General features: G+C 37.4%; 1 protein-coding gene across 1 annotated transcript in view; it reads left to right on the forward strand.

Moving 5' to 3' along the window:
* The window catches only part of CFAP20DC (CFAP20 domain containing), a 173803-nt gene that overhangs the window by 47552 nt on the left and 106893 nt on the right, over positions 1-19358 (forward strand). The window contains exons 6-10 of the mRNA XM_072421219.1: positions 4343-4409; positions 5357-5521; positions 11461-11597; positions 12039-12204; positions 14643-14735. Of these exons, the coding sequence (XP_072277320.1) occupies positions 4343-4409; positions 5357-5521; positions 11461-11597; positions 12039-12204; positions 14643-14735 (628 nt within the window). The remainder of the gene's footprint in view (positions 1-4342; positions 4410-5356; positions 5522-11460; positions 11598-12038; positions 12205-14642; positions 14736-19358) is intronic.

Raw genomic sequence — 19358 nt, forward strand, 5'->3', positions numbered from 1 at the left:
TAGAATAATGGGAATGTTTGATTTATGACTTCTCTAAAGAGGTTATGCAAATATCTTAATTACTTTATACATTCTATTTTCTGTTAATGTGTTGAGTACTTAATGCAATCCTACTTAGCTGGCTAAATAAATCGCATGCTGTTGCTTGAGAATCAATATACCTAAAACGCGTCCTGGTTTTCTAAAGTCACTATTATAACACATGTGAATATACTGTAAAGGTTTTAAGAACCGATAAGGTAAGAAATGATAAAGATGATAATTTGAAGATATAGAAATATTTGGAAATGATAAGTTCTTTGAATGAGAGTCCCAGATTAGGTGTTAGTAGGTGGGGCTTAGCACTAAAGTCAGAGAAGTCAGGATGCAGTAGCAAAGTTAAACCAGTTTCAAATGGTTATGCAGAGATTATTTTTTACTTACAAAGGTAATATTAGGATTTTGTCATCTACAGATATATGTTCCTAAGCAAAGCTTTTTCTTCCTTTAAAAGACACAATCACTTTGTCCATTTTAAGTGACATTGATTGTACATAGTCCACCACCCCCAGCAGGTATAGTAGGCAAGCCATACTCACCTTCTGCCAACCTACACTGTCAAAATCCTTTTTAATGTGACATTGCTCCTAGATATTGGAAAATATGTGATCTGGCCTATTGGGCAATGTGTGGGTCTGAGCAACCAATCAGCAGGCCCAAACTCTGTCATGTGTGGATGGAATGACATGATGTCATCCCCATTTCCAAGCCCTAACAGCAATCAACACCGTGGCTTGGACAAGTATGGAAACTGCAGCAGGGAGTCCACAGAGGGAGCAGAGAGTACATGTACATGCTTGGGGGTTTTAAGCAAATGGGAAAAATGGTCATGTCTCTTTAAAGCCTAACTTTAGTCAAAAAAATAAATAAAAGCTAATAATGCTAATAAACTAGTAGTGCATACACAAATAAAATATAAAGCAGATTTTGCTGAAATATTGTAAGACACAATAAATGTTAAGTCATTGTGTAGAAACTGCAGACAGAACTCCATAACAACAAGAAAAATGTGAATATTTAAATGCAAGCATAATGTATATTTTAAAAACTTTTTACAGGCATAAGGGAACAAAAAAGGTTACAAATATATTTCATAACATTTATTAGATCCCTGCCCTGGTTATTAATAAAACATCTTTTATGCGTGTGGAGTTACCCTTTAAGACAACTCATGTTTGAAGTCGGATTGCATTTATAGAAGCTAAAATAAAAAAATAGATGCAAGGCATATAAAAAGCGACTGTTTTTTTCCCTGTTAAATATCTAAGCCTGTCTTGAATCTGAAATGTCATTTGTATCTGGAAAAACTTCAGTGGAAGATTAAAGATTAGTGACAGATTTAAAAATAAAAGATTCTAGTACATATGCGCTGAAAATATAATGGAGATTATCTGTTTATCACCTTCACCATGCGTGCCGCTGTCAATTAATGCATAAATCTTTGACATACTGTACTTTTTTCATGATTACAAACTGAACATGGTAATTTAAAAGATTGCAGACTTAGGACATGCACGGAAATGTGCTATACCCCTCTATAGTTATTTTGAGTGGGCACGAGATGAAGACGACTTGAAACCCTTTTTTTAATCAGCTCTATAGTTAATAGCCATTAAACACATTTTTTCCTAGCCTAAAAAATGTATTTTGTCGCATTTTAATGTGCCGTACGGAGAAAGGACACACAGATTTCCTTTGCTTTTTTTATTCTTTACATTATAATGATGTGGGCATACAAGATTTGCATAATTACAACAGCATGTTTTTCTGCTCCTCTGTTTGATAAAATGTGATTTGTTGTGTCATGTGTTGTGTATATTACCATAGTTGTTCATGTTTGGTGCTAGTATATTTTTAACAAAATGCATAAAGTTAATCACCATTTTTTTCTGGAATTCCACGATTTTGCTGTTGTTAAAGAGGAGATCTCAAATGTTAATTTAAAGTGAACTTGATAGATGCTGTCTCATTATGAAGATGATGCCAGTTGCCTGGCTGTTATGCTGACCCTATGACTTTAAGATGAGTCAAAGACATATAACCAGTATTTAGTGATAGCTTTCTGACATTTTTCTATAATCATGTAAAAGGCCAATGCACCAAACTTCCCTACAGCGATGCAACAACCAGTATTTAGTTTTGGTGTTTTGTGACATATTGATTGGCAGGCCCAGAATGTTGCAATTCCTGCACATATCCACAGATGGTAATTTATCCTGGCATTCAAAGCTTGTCAAGACTGTACACAGAGCCAAGCATGTGCAGCTTAATGTACAATCTAAAAAAAGCTTGCTATTAAAAAACAGACCTTTAGGGCAATATTTAGAAACAATTCCCAAAGTGTATTTACACAATGTAAGTGTTGTTTATTCACTCTGCGTGAAATAAAATTGGCAAATGTACTTGACTGCGGCAGGTCAGAGTCCTTCGCTGGCACATCCCTTGCCCTTTAGACACTAACCCAATTGACAGAAAAAGACATCTGTATGGTGCAAATGCCTCTCAGCCTTTTTTTTACAACTTCTTAAAACATTCGCATATTATCATCACATAAAAAAATAACAATTCAACATTACAACATTTTACTAAACCCAACATAACCACTCCAGTAAGGTTGTATCTCCTTGAAGGCATGAGCTTCAGCACCATCAACTAGGGATCTGCGTCTCTCATTAATATACCAGACTCCTAGGTGCAACTCCACCACTTCGGGAACTATATCAATTACACATACTATCCTCAACATACCCCCTACAATGTCTATAACAGGGAGGGTGGGTGGAAATCGTTTTCCCTGTTGTCCAGACCTCTGATCTCACCCACTCACCCCACTTTCCTATAACACTTATTCTTCACCATTTACTTTTTCCACTTATCTCTCAATTGGCCTTTTGTTGAACTCCCCACAACCCACCTTTAACGCCAACCTGCCAACCTAGCCATCCCACCCAGTCATGCTGGCTCTACGCCTAGCTCCTCTCCTATCGCAGGCACCTGGGGCATGCACAGAAGGGGCTTTTACTGCAATGGGAAAAAATTGCAGATCTCCCGCATGCGCCCTTTTTTCCCCCATTTACAGCAGGCTACGTCACTCAATAACGCACCTGTGCAGTGCAAGATCGGGTGATGTAGGAATAAGAAGAAAGACGTATGGAGATGGCCATGTCCTGTGCTTCCTCCGTGCCGGGGCGAAGGTGGATTACAGGACAGTGTGGGGCCCAAACAAGGACAGTTCTGGAGGGATCAGGTACTCTGTGGAAGTTAAGGTGAGTATCATTTTTTTTAGTTTAGTTCCACTTTAACCAATATCCTAGTTTGTGATTGTCCTGAAGTACTGGATCTGACAATGTGATCTGGCATTCAGATATCTGTCCAACTCTAAATGGAAGTACAGAGTAGCATTATTAGGTGAGGTAGGTATTTTAGCATAATAAATCATCTTAATTGATATATCCTAGCCAGACCATAGTTCAAAATTGACACGTGAGCATAGGTCCACGGTAAAGGGGAGCATGTCTTTTCTTAATAAGAACAATGCATGGAGTTAACACAGTGCCAGCATTTGGCTCCCTGAGGTTATAACAGTGGCAGCAGTTACCACATTAAAAATAATACAGTGGCAGGGAATAGCACAGTGTCAGGTGTTATCACATTGGCCCTTCAACAGAAATCTACCAATTGCAGTACATGCATGGAGTTCTAACTACATTTACTTTGCTTGTTGATCTAATAGTGCATATAAGTACAACAGAATATGAAAATGAGTTGAAGAAAGTGTGTTATGTATGATAAAGCTTTTAGTAATGCATTATTCACAGCTGATATTATGTTGCCATCTACTGTTAACATTTCTTGCACTGTTCATTTAAGGAAAAATGCTGCAAAAGCAAATGCATAGAATGGGAATATTGAAAAACAATTATAAATCTCTATGCACAACAGTAGCTAAGTGATTGCAGATTATTTTGTACCTCATGTTTGCATGGGTTATTGTGGTGTTATTTTTTTTTCCTCAAAAAGTTACTATGGGGATAAAATCAAGCTCATGCCAAAATTACTGAATAGAGTTAGACCCTCTAATAGATAATCTCTGTTAAATGTCTCTGATGTGCTCACATACAAAAGTGAATAAAATAAATGTGTGGGGCACTAGATGTCTGAAAGCAGGTCAGGTCTTAGGCCATGTAAAGGAACAATTCTCTTCTAGGGGTGGTAGCCCAAGATGGGCTCTGGCAAGTACTGGATAAAGGGAGGAAAGAACCAAAAGCTATTCATAAAAAAACCCTGATCTCATTTTATTCAGAAAACTACATCTGTTCTGTTTGTGGTTCTAAACTACGAAGTTCTAAGCTTTAAGGGGTTCCACTCAGGTTGGACATAGGGAGGTGCAAGGGTCCCACACCCTCTGTAGCCATGAGGGTCCCACGTCAGTTTGCCAGGGGAGGGGTCAAGTCGGTTCTGCAACCACTGTTGGCTATGTCCGTCACTGGTTTTACTTATTGATCACCTTATTACCTTTAAGGATCCCTCCAATTTTATTAGTCAAGTTTACCATTTTTCATATCAGCTTCAGTATGAACTATGCCAATAGAGGAACCTACAAAAAAGATTTCTAGATGCTAGCTGGTTTGATTTACAGTGCACAAAACCTTTTCTCCTGAGATTTTGTTGGTAAGGATTTTGCTCTGCAGTCTAATACCAGGTTGCAAACACTTAACACAAGCTAAGGATTAGTGGGGTGAGACTATAGTGAGCAACTGGCTTAGCAACTGAGCAGCCAACAAATCCAAAAAGGTAAAACATATTTACCAGGATGCATATTCAGTGAGGTCAGACACAGTTTCCATTCCATTTTCTCACTAAGAAAAGTTTCACTCTTTTACATGTTCTCACTGTTTTATATGAACAGGATAGTAAGCAAGAAGAAAGAGGCAAATAGATAGTAAGCACAGAGAAATCGTTTTAACTTTTCCACACCGTACAAAACAAAAAGAATGAAATGTTTTGGCTAGATTTATGCTTTATATCACATTTGACTGATGGATATACCTCCTTTAGAGCATGGGCTTATGTGATTATTGTTGGTAAAACACCAAAAAAATGTATAATGTCAGTGTTTAAATATAGAAAATAAATATAGCATTACCAAGATCTGTTGATTTGAAATCCCCCTTATAACAACGCAGCTTATACTATAAATAAATACATTTTCCCCATTACCATGACCTACATTGATTTGTTGCATTGTTTAAACATGTTTCTCTTAAAGAAACATCACATAGGAAGGTTGTTACAGTAACATGTTATTTACTTACAGATATATATGTATCAGCATTGGCCAACTGTGAACCCACCGATACACTTCCACGAAGCTGCCAAATTACAACAGATGTGGATCAGGTCACACAGGTGCTGGATCTCCTAAAGTTACGTCCCAATGAATCACGGGACGATGCAAGGCTCGGGATCTCAGGAGATGGAGGTATTGTATTACATACAATATTCAATATATTAAAGAGACATCACTCACTGTCACTAATAAAATAAAACAGGAATCTTGCCTGCTGTTACTAAAATTAGTAATGTAATTACAGGCATGCTACAGCTTAGTGATGTTTTACAAGTATGATTGTGCTAGAAAGTTGCTTGCTATTGCTATTAATATTGGCAATCACTAACAATCTTAGCAACTGATAGCAGCAAATGATTGCACAAATTTAGAGGATTGTTCTATGACAAGAGACCAATACCTTTATCATGCTAAAACTCTATTGTTCTTTTGTAGCATTTGATTGTTGATTGTTAGTGATTATATCTATGGGGCCCTCCTGAGCTTTAGATGCCAAAGCAATTGTTTATTTATTTTTATATCTTTGCGTATCACCATTTTGAACAATCAATTCTTAGTTGCGTGGGTGAAATTGGAGGCTGCTTCCCCCCACCCCGGCGGTTCTAGGAAAGCCTCTAATCCCAACCTGGAGGAGATTGGTGAAAATTGGGGAAATTTCGGAAAGTTATCATCAAAAAGGCAAAAAAATAACCTTTTTTTTGACAATTACCTTCTATATTTGTTTGTTAATTTCAATTCGGTCCACAGAGAGATTAAAAAGGAGACTAGGTATGAAGAGAAGAATCACAGCAGTGTGGTCCCCCTGAGGACAGACAGTTGCTGCCATGTAAACATTGGACCTTATGTTGACAAGTATAGGCTAATTTAATAAATAATATAAACTACCGAATAAATAAAGCGTGAAAGTACGGATGTCTGAATATTTGACCAAGAAGGCCTAATTTTGTGTACTAATGTTTATTGTAGTACTATGCAGTTTTAAGTTTACCATATGAATTTATTATCATATTATATTTAAAGGTATTTTAAAAAACAAGGTACACTATGCTGTGTAAGAAAAAGGCAGCATAGGGCCATGTATTTACCTATAGAATCTGTACTTTAAGCATGAATATCTTGGCATTCGCACATTCAAGATTTCCATCTTCTCAGCACAGTACTGTATATGGTTCACTGAGTCCTATCAGGTTTAATTCAGTCTCTTTTATTGATAGCCATGTGCACCTAATGTAGTTGGATTCCTAGATGATACGTACATGTTATGTAAAATATTAAATATTAATCAATAGACCCTAAAGCCGAAATCACATTTTTATTGTTGGTATGTCAAGATTTGGAGAGTGTATATACAGATACAGTGCTGTATATTATATGTTAATGAATTCTGTACACGTAGGCGTTAGCCTGTGCACACACAAATGCTAAATTTAATAAGCAAAGATTTTGGGACAAATAAGGTTAAATTACAAGGGAAATATAAGTCATTCATCAAATTGATCTGAAAAATTATAATTATTTTTAAAACCGATCTTGACTGGTTCCCTTTTTTAAGTGCAGCCCTAGGCAATACACTCAGCAAGCTGCTATTTATTTTAGCCAGCAGAAAATACACTCAGTTTTATTTTTTTTTTGTATTCTCTTGCTGCTAGATTCAGAAGATTTCCAGGTGGGACTGCATCGACCTGTCCCATGATTCTGTAATGTAGAATCTAGACTTCAGGACTTTGGACAACTAAAAGAAATAAAAGGGGTGGGGTGTAGGTTAATAAATGCATAATTTTCAGGTTAAGTGTACCTTTAAATGTTGTACCCCTAATAAACTGTAATTTCATGGGATGAGTTGACATTTAAACAACAGCTCTTAGCTATTTGTATCATCACAGAGATATTGAACCCTAGTGGCTTGATAAAACATCCTACTGTGCTTTCCACTCCACACTTCTAGTTGTGTGACCTCCTCCAGACTTCTGTACAAGGAGGCCACCAACTTTCTGCTGAGATAATAGACCTTGCACAGCAGAGAAAAATCTCAGCTGCTTAGAAGTTCTGCATATATTGTGATCCATTTCTATAACAACCTCAGCAAAAACAACACACTCAATGTCTTCATGTCATTTTAAATCAATAACGGCTTGGAAAATTCATGGAAACAATTTGACTCACAAATAATAATAACACGTTTCAAAAGGTTTACTTACATAATGCATTTTTAAAAAGGTTATGTTATTTAAGTAAACTTTTTTGAAAAGTTTTTCTTCCTAGGCTTTTCATGGGAAACTGGTAGCACAAGAAAGTTCATGGCTGATAAAGTGGGTACAGACCTAGGACCCTAAGCACAATGTAGGAGGACACAGCCAGTGTATCAGACATTTTTTAACAATATATATATTTTTATTAGTCTCGAGCTTAGGACATAATATAATGGTTATACTGTATACCTAGCAATTTCTCTTGATTGCCTTAGATGAACACTAATAGAGATCCTATACACTGCGTGCAACTAGTCACCTTTGAACCTGTCAAATAACGTGCAGTTAGCCTTTCCCAAGAGCCCCTTTGCAACTATTGCTATGCAGCTTTGCTATGCAGTGAGGTTGGGTGCAGTTTGTCCTTTAAAAGTAGGAAAGCAACCCCACATTCAGAAGTTACTTGTCCGAATCAGGAACGACAGCACAATTCAATCCTCAACAACCAAAGGTGAGTACAAATGCCTGCATAAAATGGTTGAGAGCACTGTTCAGCCCATTGATCCTCAACCAGGGATTCTGTGGAATCCTGGTGATGCTCCAGAGGTTGCTAAAGGTTCCTTGAACAATGAGCAATTTGTGCTTCTTGGGTCAAATTAAGGGACACCAATTATCCTTTTGGCTTTATGTAACGGTGACATTCCTCCGATTAGACAGCAGTGAAAAAGGCATTCTTCCTACTGACCACAAAGCTAATGTACTGTGAGCTGTCAATTTAGTAAATATATAAGGGATTCCCTGAAAGGTTGCCCCATGTTAAAAAAGGAAGCAGAGAAGAGAAAGCTGGTTCAGCCTGTGGTATAACACTAAGATGAACCACAATTCTGGAATGGCCCCTACTAAAAATGTATATACTGCCTTGCTGACTTTTTTAATGGGCCTTGTTCCGCTGCATCCTTGTTTTTGTTTCAAAATTTATCCACTGGGTCAAGTTCCTACCCCTTTGGGGTATGTTGTTAAGTCACCCTTGGTTTACAAGATCCTGCTGCAAATATATTATGTTTTCTGCAGCATCCTGGATTGCCAAATGTTATAGGAAAAAGCAAAGCAAGAGGACTTGTAATGCAACATGACTGAACCATATAAAAAAGTATGTATGTAAAATGTTTTAAAAAATAAAAGTAGGCAGAAGATCATGATTTTGTTTTAAGAAGACTTGAAACAGAGTAGGTCTAAACCCTGAAGAAAACTTCTTTTTCATTAAACAATGTTATTTTTAAATGGGCAAGAGCTATTTAAGAAGAACCTGTCACCAGATCATTTATTTCAACTACAATATTCTGATTGCATTTGATGTATTATAGGGAGTAAATTAGTTTGTAAAGCCTATATAGTGTAGACCAGAAGTCCCCAATCCCCAGGCCCTGGACCAGTACTTGTCTGTGGCAGGTGAGTTGTGGGCCTACAGATAACAAGAGGCAGGAGCGCAGGCAGCAGTAGCACCTGCGGCCCTACATACACTGCTCTGCAGCTAGTCAGTAAGACAGCAGGGGCGCAACCAGTGGGCGGGCAGCATTCTATAAACTGTACATATAACGGGGTTGGAAACCACTCTCCCCCAGGCCATGCCAATATTTTATTCTAAGTTCCCGGTCCCTGCTGTTAGAAAGGTTGGTGACCACAGGTGAGGACATCCGAAATTTCTCAGACTACTACATCAGTAGATGGGCACCGTCATTTTGGATGAGTTGTTAGCAGTCCCAACAAACTCAAAGCTGTCATATTTGTGACCTTAGTATTCCCTTGTACTCATCTGGCTGTTTGTATATGGAGAAGAGGGGAGGATCAGAGGAACTGGGCCAATATAGAGAGTAATTAGCACTTTTAAAGAGGAGAGCATACAAAAGGAAAAACAGTGCAATTAAGAATTTAACTTTGTTGATGGCAGGGTCTCTTTAGGAATAATGTGAAATGCTACAGTAAAAGCAGCATCTTATCACAACTGCTTGTAATAGTTTGTTATCCATGCTTTGATTTTGGGGACATCAAGTCATGTTCTGTGACGTATTACATTTTACCCAGGTAGAGCATACATGTTGATGGTAGCTCAGTATAAAATGAAATCTACCTTTAGCGCTCACGGTTTGTCACTTGCTTTCTAAAAGCAAGATATTGAGTTGGCAACTGCTATACATCAGCATAACAGCTTTTACTGGCAGCCGGCACAGTGATAAAGGAGAGGCTTTACAGACAAGGTGTGGGTACCACAAATGAAGTATATCGCCTGTCAGGATGGACTCGCCATGTCGGCTGTTGTCACTGTGATTGAATATATGCTCTGGGTCTACAGGACTGTCACAGGACATGTGATAAATACACGCTGTAAAGAGCCACTTAATGAGACTTCTTTGTTTAAAGTTTCCCAGCATTACTAGAAAAAGACTGTGTAGCTGAGAACTACATGATCCAAAGTTAAAGAGTTATCCCAGCCAAAACTGATAATACTGGTTGCAGCAACCTGTAACCAATCAGATTTTACTTTTCATCATTTAGTTATGTCAAGACAATGAAAGATGACTGTTGATTGGTTGTAAAGACCTGCTTCAGTTTGCTTAATATTCTTCTTCCTTGTTAAAATTCCTGTGTGCATTTTGCAGTTCCCTCATCTTATACTTTGCCTCCTGCGCCCTCCCATTACAGATCTAAATGAGATGGCGTATGTAGTAAATTATTTCTGTAGTATGAATAATAATGTTAACATTGCAGTGATTTTCAACCCCCATGTTGTTGTGCCTGCTTCTGTTGATCAGGTGAGATTTGAAGGATTTTATATGCCCGGCTCTAATTGAACTGAGTCAGGTCTTGTTATTAAATAGAGGAGTTCAAGTCGCTAATGACAGCATGTATTGCTCCACTGAGTTTGCATCAAAACCAGTCATTTACTTTAAAATTACAAGAGCAGAAATGTATTTATTTCCTCTACAGTAGTGTTAGAGGTTCACGATCATAATTTTTAATTAAATAAGTTTTGAAATTCACTTCAAACGTTTAAAAGTTTTCTTAGTTTAAAAAACAGATTAATCAGGAAATGGAAAAGCTTTTTTCTTTTTGAAAAATGATTTCAAGTCTGCCTGCCCAAAATGGATACATAGAAGGAAGATTTTTGTTTTATTAAAATAATAATGACAGTTCAGACTACTGGTTCATAAGGAACCAGTGACATCATTGTTGAAGAAATTTAGAAGTATGTAAGTTATAAGAATCAGGTTGTAAATGGGATTTTTTACATTTTCTGTTCAAAAGTTTCTTAACACCAGTTCATCACTCCTTTGTTCTGTACAGTATATGACCAAAAGTTGTGCATGTCCTCCCAAATAATTGTGCTTAGGTGTATCCAGTGAAGGGTATTGTTAATAGTACAGCATACAAAATAATTTTAAACAATTGTGTGCAATTGAACTGCAATAATATTATGGTCTGTGTATTGTGCTGCACTGCACAGAAACAAAACATCATTCAGGACCTTTTATTTTTGATGCCCATACCAAGTCTATTAAAATTGAATGAGCACATTTTGATGTGTGCTGCAGAATGCTGCGGGATGGGTGTAAATAGGTCTTAATTCTAAAATTACAGTGGGGTTTGTAAAGGGGGCTGTTCTGATATGAATAGTGCTTTTTTGGTGTTATTTGAATATGTCTGACGTATTTGTGGGAACATTTGGTTCAGGGCAGTCATCTGACTTCTTTGTTGATGCTCAAAGGGAAAACCTTTTGCTTATAAAAATTGTCTTCTTCCAGTGTTGTATAATGTTGTATAATGTTGTGTTCTTTTTATCTGTAGAAGTAATTGTAAGTTGATGATCATTTTGCCTGTTTTTGACAGATTCCCTCACCAGCAGAGGGCAGTGCAGCTCCCGTGATGTTAGAAAAGCAGACCAGTCCCATATTGCTTTTGGGTCCAAGGTTTCTGGTCCACCACCAGCAAGTGGTAGAAAAAACAGTGCAAGGTCACCTGCAGAGGTATGACAGTTCGTAAATACGGATAATAAAAAGTCAGATGCTGCACAAACTTTAGGGAGCTACTGGGGCATGTATGGCACACTGGTTTAAATTTAGGTACCGGTACCTGCTATATGAGCATAATACTCACCAGTTAATTTTAATCCCAAGAGCAAAATGACTACCACCAATGCATATATGATTAAGGCAAGTAATTGCAATCTGTATGGGGTACTTGGTTACTTTGCCCCACAATTTTGTGTACATACTGTATCCATACTTGTTTCTCATTTCAATATAAAATTATTGATTTAACAAAGGTAGATGAAGTGGCCTGGGGAAAGGGGTTAGATTCAGGGAAAGAAGAATAAGTTATAAATGTGTTTTTGTAACAAGAAACCTGGTAAATCAGGCATAACCTATTATTATATGTTTTAATAATGTGATTTGTTCTTCATTTAGTCAACAAGATCTACAAGCAGACATGAAAAATCTTTACTGCAACTATCCCCAGAAAAAGGAATCAGGGAAGATACAGGAATCTTGTCACCTAAACCAATTCCACTTTTAGATCAAAAGAACAAAGAAAACATACAGCAGACCAGAAGAAAAAATGTACAACGTCAAGGTAAGATGTTGAAATAGAAGTCACAGTTGGTAATCACCACCAGCCAACCAAACATCCAGTTACTATACAAACTATACTCAATACTATACTATACTGTTTGGGTCTACTAAGATATACAAAATACCCTTACCAGATGGGGATATCAATATAAGATAGCTAAGTTTGGAATATGTCCTCTAACTATAAGTGAACCCAAAATATATATGACAGAAAATTTACTTTAGGGGTGGGAAGGGTCAAAACAATAAAAAAGGGTTTATGATTTTATTGCTGCAACCCTAAATATTTTCATTATTTATATATAAAACAAAGACAACTTTTTTACACAAATACAAACACAGACTAACACTCAGCAAAGTTTTGGCAATTTCACAAGTGCTATTGTACTGTATTTCACTGGTTCTAAATGTATAGCTGCTTGGGTCTAGAACACAGCAGGCCACATACTAAGAATGAGCTGTGTATTGGGCTATGGGGGTCCAGGACTTTGCAGGTAGCATTCATAAAGCTATAGCTACTCATTAAAACCATTCATTAAAAAATACTATTATTTAAAAAGGAATAATAAAAGTCTCCACCCACTCATGGTTTTTGTCACAATTGTATAAAAGGTCCATAAAGATTACACAAATAGCAGTTTATTGAGTATCCTGCTCACTGGAGATGGGTGTATTTTATCCTTTTAGGAAGCAGCACTGGAACAGAGCTTTTTTTTCTGTAATGTATACTATCCCTGTAATGAATGCATCTTCTGTGGATCCAGGGCCATACTCATAGCATATGAATAGCTTTATATAGTAATTATTTTTTAATGTTTATATTACTTTACCCATGTAACAAATCCTCTTCGTAGCTAAGGTAATACATTATTACTATTCAGTAAAGAGTGATTCTGCTTTCTCTGCATTCCCACTTGCATTTTCAGTCTCATAAGAATACGTGCAAAACGATTCAAAATTATGAATCCATTAACTTAAAAATGGGAAAAATGCGTACATCAGGCAATACAGATCTGTCATGAGAATGTAATTTCTTTCATGCCATGCCTTTTCTTCCATTGAGCCCGAAGGTTTATCACAGTTACATTTGTAGAGAAAATTAGATGATGTAAACATAGAACCTTCATTTCAATCTCCCTGCCCCAAGTAGGTGATCATCTGAGTCAGGTGCTTGAGGCACCGAGGCAAAGCAATGCCTGGAAATATATACAAGTGAGCCATCAATATCAACAGCCTCGTACATTAAAGCATAACACCACAGATCAGACCTGCTAAACGGAGCAGAGCCTTTAGGCACCTTGCGGGTAAATAATACAGCTGAGCCTGCCTCGGGCTTCTCACTGCTTAGCACACATGTTCCCATGTGTAGCCTGCTATGTGATACCTGTATAATATTGAAATGACATAGATGAAAATATTGCCTTATTTAAACTAATAACATTTATGGCGCAAAGTCTTTTAACACTGGTGGAATTGTATAATATTGTACAGACGTCCATGCACCAGGAGACCCAATCTTCAATTGTGTCTGTAATTGAGAAAAAAGCTGCAACATTAAAGAGTAGGCAATACCTCATTTTTTTGTGTATTTTGTTTCTATAGATTTTAGGGCAGGGGTGTGAAAAATTAATCATCAAAGGATCTGCATACATTTTTAATATTTTTTATAAAAGATAGAGATAGGCAGTATCAACTTTCCACTTGTCTAATGCTAGTTGTATGACTGTTTAGACTGACCCACTGCACCAGTACTGCATTACTGATTTTAAACAATTTTGGGCCCTGTATTTGATTTAGTCCCTCCAGCCTTGATGAAGGAGGCATTTGAGACCCCTGAGATGCATTGTCTATGTTTTTTTGGATCTAAGTAAATAAGAGACTAAAACTCTCTTCATCCTGTCTTCGGACCTTTCCTATTTTGGGATCCCGCACTCTGACTTCAATTGTTAACTCTAAACCGGAAATATCAGATTAAAAAGAAAGTCGTGGGTATTTCTAAATTGAGAATACGTGGCTCAATGCACTGAAATGAAGAGGCCCATCATGCAGGATAAGCTTTTTAAAGGAAGTCTGGACTAGCAAGCCCATATGCCCCAACACAACAATTTTCCTCTAAGCTTAGCCTCTTTTATATCAAGCACTTTTTACCTAATATACAAAAGCTGTATGGAAATATAAATATAACGTGTATATATTATTATTTATAAATATATTATGAGTAATATTTTTGATGCTGAATGACACCTTACGTCCAGGTAATTTACAGTTTACATTGAAATCACTGTAAAAGTGATTTAATATGCCCACTGACGTACAATGTAAAGAGCATTGACGTGTTTTTATGTGATGTTCAGGTATGAATGGACCCGTCATCTGGGTATGGGCCTGGCAGCTGCAACCTCCTGAATGATAACTATGTTTGTAATCCTATGTCCACAGACTACCGGCCACATCCACCCCAGGAGCCGCCAACAGAAAGGAGCAGAAGACTGAGAAGTGCAGGGAAGAAGGATCAGACAAGACCAGCTCTTGGTAAGTAACCTTCACAGCATCTTAACCACATGTTAAAATTTTATTTAATGCTGATAACCTTTAGTGATAGTATTTATTTATTTATTTATTTTTTTATAAAATGCACATTTTTCTATAAGAACACATGTTACACCCCAAAACTCTTAGACTAAAGAGTTATTGGTTACAAATGATTATATTTCAAAATACACAAACACGATATAATTCTTTTTTTCGTAAAATATTAAAGATAGTACTGAGTCAAGTAAATACATTGCATATAAATCAGACCTCAACGCATACTTCCACAAGACAGTGACAAATACATACTTGAGGGCAGTTTTAAAATAAGAGTGAAGTGTAAATGATGACCATAGAAATATTCCTCCCTCTGTGGTGTGCACAGTAAAAGCTAACCCATGTTCTGCAACTGGCATGCATCCATGTCTTCATCCTAGGTTAGCATTTTGTTGTATATATCTGTGTGGGTTTTTTATTTTTTTAACTTATTTGACTAAACATTTTTTATTTTATTTTTTTACTTCACTATACTGTATTTCTGATATCATTGGGCAGGTTACAGGTCTTCTTTATGGAGACGTTAGATGTCTGTTAGACCTCTGAGGCTCTATTTATAAAACAGGGAATTTGATATTCCATCATACACTACCTAGTGGGAATCAATTTCTGCCATAGAAACATATACACCTGGATGATTCCCACAATGGAATGTTTGAAGGAATGTCAAATTTCCTGTTTTATAAAGAGAACCCTTAATGTCTGCTTTTCAGTTTGCAGCAGCAGCATGAGGGTTTCCCTGGATCAATCTAAAGAAATGTTGCCAACCGGTGGTCCGAAAGAAAATTTTGGTGGTCTGCAGCTTTGGTCAATGTGCCGCCCAACGGAGTCAGAAGAAGGTTGGTAGGGCACACCAGCCAGAGCCGCAGACCATGTCTCCCCTACAGATCACTGGCTCAAAGCAGTGAGCGGGTTGTTTCTCCGGTCAGGTCTCTGTGTTTGAGCCTGCGATGGGAGAGTGGGCTGGTTCTGGCATCATGACGTCACTCTGGGGAGGTTTCTTCCTCTTTGAGTGACACACAGCTCCCTGCGCATGCCATGAAAATCATGAAATTAGAGGTCCTTGACGTCCAAAAGGTTGGCGACCACTGATCTAAAGAGCATTCAGACATCCAGGAGACATGGAGACATGTGGAGAACATTCCAGGTACATGAGTTTCCAATGGGAGCTATTGATTCTACACCACAGCAGCATATAAAGCAGTAACTGGCAGAAAAAGCAGTTCAAATGAAGAAGGTTGTGGGAGTAGATTTTTGTTTTATTTTGTCCCTGTGATGGCATCCCTAGTGAGTGACCCTATCAATATACTTTTTTTGAAATATGATTGTGCAATGAAAAAAAGATTCCAGAAGGGGGTTTTATTTTTTTATACTATGTATTTTAAAAAATATTTTTTTTTTTAAATTTTTTATAGGATATTATAGTACTATAGTAGTACTATACATATATATATTATTATGTTGAGTTCAATTTTTTTATATTATTTCTTTTTACCCAGTTGCATATTGTATTGTTGATTTAAATGTTTATTTGTTGCACCTACAGCAATTATTATTGTATCTTTACCTTTATATTTGCTTCAGTTATGCATCACATTGCTGTGATTATATTCCACCTTACAAGTCAATATCAATACATCTCAAACATATTGCATACTGATCTCAGAATATCTCAAAGTGATCTCAGACTATTTACAAACACAATTTATGTTTCTGCATTAGTCTTGCTTCTTGAGTCTAAACTCCATGCATGCTAACCCTCTGCATTATTATCATTTTTATTGAGAATGAATATGTGTTTTTATGGAGCAGATTATACTCACAGTCCGGAGGGAAATACAATATACTTCTTTGTAAAAGGGAGCATGTGTGATCTCTGCCCCATCCTCTCATGTAATAAAATAATATTTGGCTGTCGCCCACTCTAGATCCAGGTACAGGATGACCGTCCTCAGCCCTTTGTATGTTTCAAATTGGATTGACTTAAAGTTTACACAGGGCTTTTCTCCTTATTTCTTGGGGTTAATAAAGTGGTGGGAGTGAAGAAAATACCTGTTTTTATTTTATTTTTTTTTGATAGGCTTGAAAGATGATTTTTAGGCTTAAATAAATCCCTCTATGATCACAAAGGATATAAAGTCACATTGCCAATGCCAAAAGCATTTTCAAACTCTGTAAATGTAGACATAACATTTTAGGACTACAAACCCTATACAGAAAAGAGCTGTGGGAGGAACCCATTAGACCAGTCATCCTGCAGATGTAGAGAAAACAGCAGAGACCAGTCTGCATTACAGGAAAGTGTTGTATAAAAGAAAAGTGCAGAAGGTATTTAATGCTGGACAATTCTATGGATCTTAAAACAATATGCAAAGGATGCCAGAATTCAAACACGAATGCACACGCTTTTTGTATTTTAAACATATTGGGCCAGATTTTTTAAAGTGCTCCAACAGTGACGAGCATGCTCCAGAGTGACGTTCATCCCCCGGAGTGATGTCATGATTCTATAACCCGCCTACTCTCCTATCGCAGGTCTGAGCCTCGGATGGGAGAGTGGGTGGGTTGTGTCCAGAGATTGTATCCAGAGATCGGTATGGGGGACATGGTCCGTAGCTCTGGCCGGTGCGCCCCCCAGTGGGGTCCTTCTCCTGACCCTGAGCCAGGGACCACCAACATTTTCTCGTACCACCACTTGGCGGCCGCTTATATAGACTATTGTAGGAGAACCTAGGTGATCCAGCACATTTGGGATGGATTTCTTACAAATAATTTTATATTATTTGGTAAATGTTTTCCCAATCCCAGACTAAATCCATTTCAGGTTTGCTGGATCAATCTGCTGTCTATCTTCTCCAGTCTTGACAGCTTTAATAATTCAGGCCTGTTGTGTTTTTCATAAAGTTACTGGCAGCTTCAAGTGAACCCATGCTTTAATCATGCAGGGCATTTTCTCTACATCAAAGCAGCATTTACTTATGTTTCCTCCACTCTACCATCTATGCTCACAAAGCTACACGTTGCACAAGTGATGGCTTACACAGGGCAATAAACATTCTCATTGCTTGTATGCTAATTGGCCCAGCATTGTCATCTGGAGTAATTCACATGAACCTCTGTACCTGAAAGTATGGGGTATTTCTTTGGCTTTTGGTAGCTGAACAGAGTGGCAGATGGGTGTAGGAAGGGTAAATATGTATTGATGAGTGGGGATGGGAGTTTCAATTAAACTGGTTGCTTTGCAAGGGCAAAACACAGGTTTGCTTTATGTAGCCTTGTAACTTGTGGAAGGGATGAAAGCTTCTTCTGGGAGTGAACTGTTCCTTCAGAAGGAAATAAATGTCAAAAATCTATAGCTAATAAATGTCACAAACAACTTAAAAAAACCTTTTATTTGAGAAAAGTAATTGTTTTTATTCCAGTATGAAGGCATTGGTTCTGTGACTGCAGACACAAAAGTGGGGGGATTGTGTCTTTCCTCTCCGTATCTTAATTGTGTTTTTTTTTTTGGTGAGGGATCATACATCTGCACAGTGTCTAAGCTATCTGCATCCTGATGAATGAGTAGTCCACACTGGAATATTTTGTTATTGATGATGCTGCATGATATATGGAAGAAGCGCACGAAAAATGAGCATTGTGTGTAAAGATAATTCTACAACATCGCTAAAAGAAATCTCAACAACAAATACATCACTGCAAATATTTCATTTTCCTGGAACGAGGTGCAGGTGGTGGTCACATGTCATGTAGTAAGGATTAACTTCAAGGAATTCATTCATCAAGAAGTCAAACAGAATTCATGCTATTTTACAGTGACAGAAATTAATGCTGCGCTCAAGGGGGAATTGCACTGAAGGATTTAACAAAACAGGTGTTATGAAAGGTTTTGTGCACAGAAAATGGCATATTTAAAACCAACCACAAAAAAAGGCTAGTAAAGCTTGTTCTGTCATTGGCCTGCTAATTATTCAAATATTACTGAGAGAGTCCCCCAAGAGGGCTGACAGTACAGTATGAATTTACCTGCAGTTTAAAGAGAACCGGTCATTTATGGGCATATTTGTGTGTTTATTTTTTTTATATAGTTTCTAATTCTAAGGCTACGTACTCACGTTAAATGTTTTGTTGTTAGAAAGGATCTTTCACGATCCTTTCCGATGACAAAAGACTGAAATATGCATGACCTAGTGCTGTACACTCAGCCCTGTTTTGCTCTATACAGAGAGGAGTGGGGGAGAACAATAGAGCGGGACCCTCTCTCATTCGCTCTCTCTCGTTCATTTGTATAATGATCGTTTGTCGTTCATGGATCCGCCAGGATGGATCCATAAACAACTTCGTACCAGTGCTATACACACACCAGATTCTCTTCCGTTTTACAGGTTTTGAAGGAGCAAAATACAGGAAATGATTGGTTAAACCAACAAGAAAATTTTTTCCCACCACCATCCTGGATTTTTAGAATGATGAATTACATTTTTTAGAGTATAACACAATTGATTGTAAAATTGTGGTTATGGTTATGGTTCTGCATCACACAAAGAATGGACAGCTGAAGACGAA

The sequence above is a fragment of the Pyxicephalus adspersus genome, chromosome 8, assembly GCF_032062135.1.
Source record: "Pyxicephalus adspersus chromosome 8, UCB_Pads_2.0, whole genome shotgun sequence".
NCBI classification, from domain to species: Eukaryota; Metazoa; Chordata; class Amphibia; order Anura; family Pyxicephalidae; genus Pyxicephalus; species Pyxicephalus adspersus.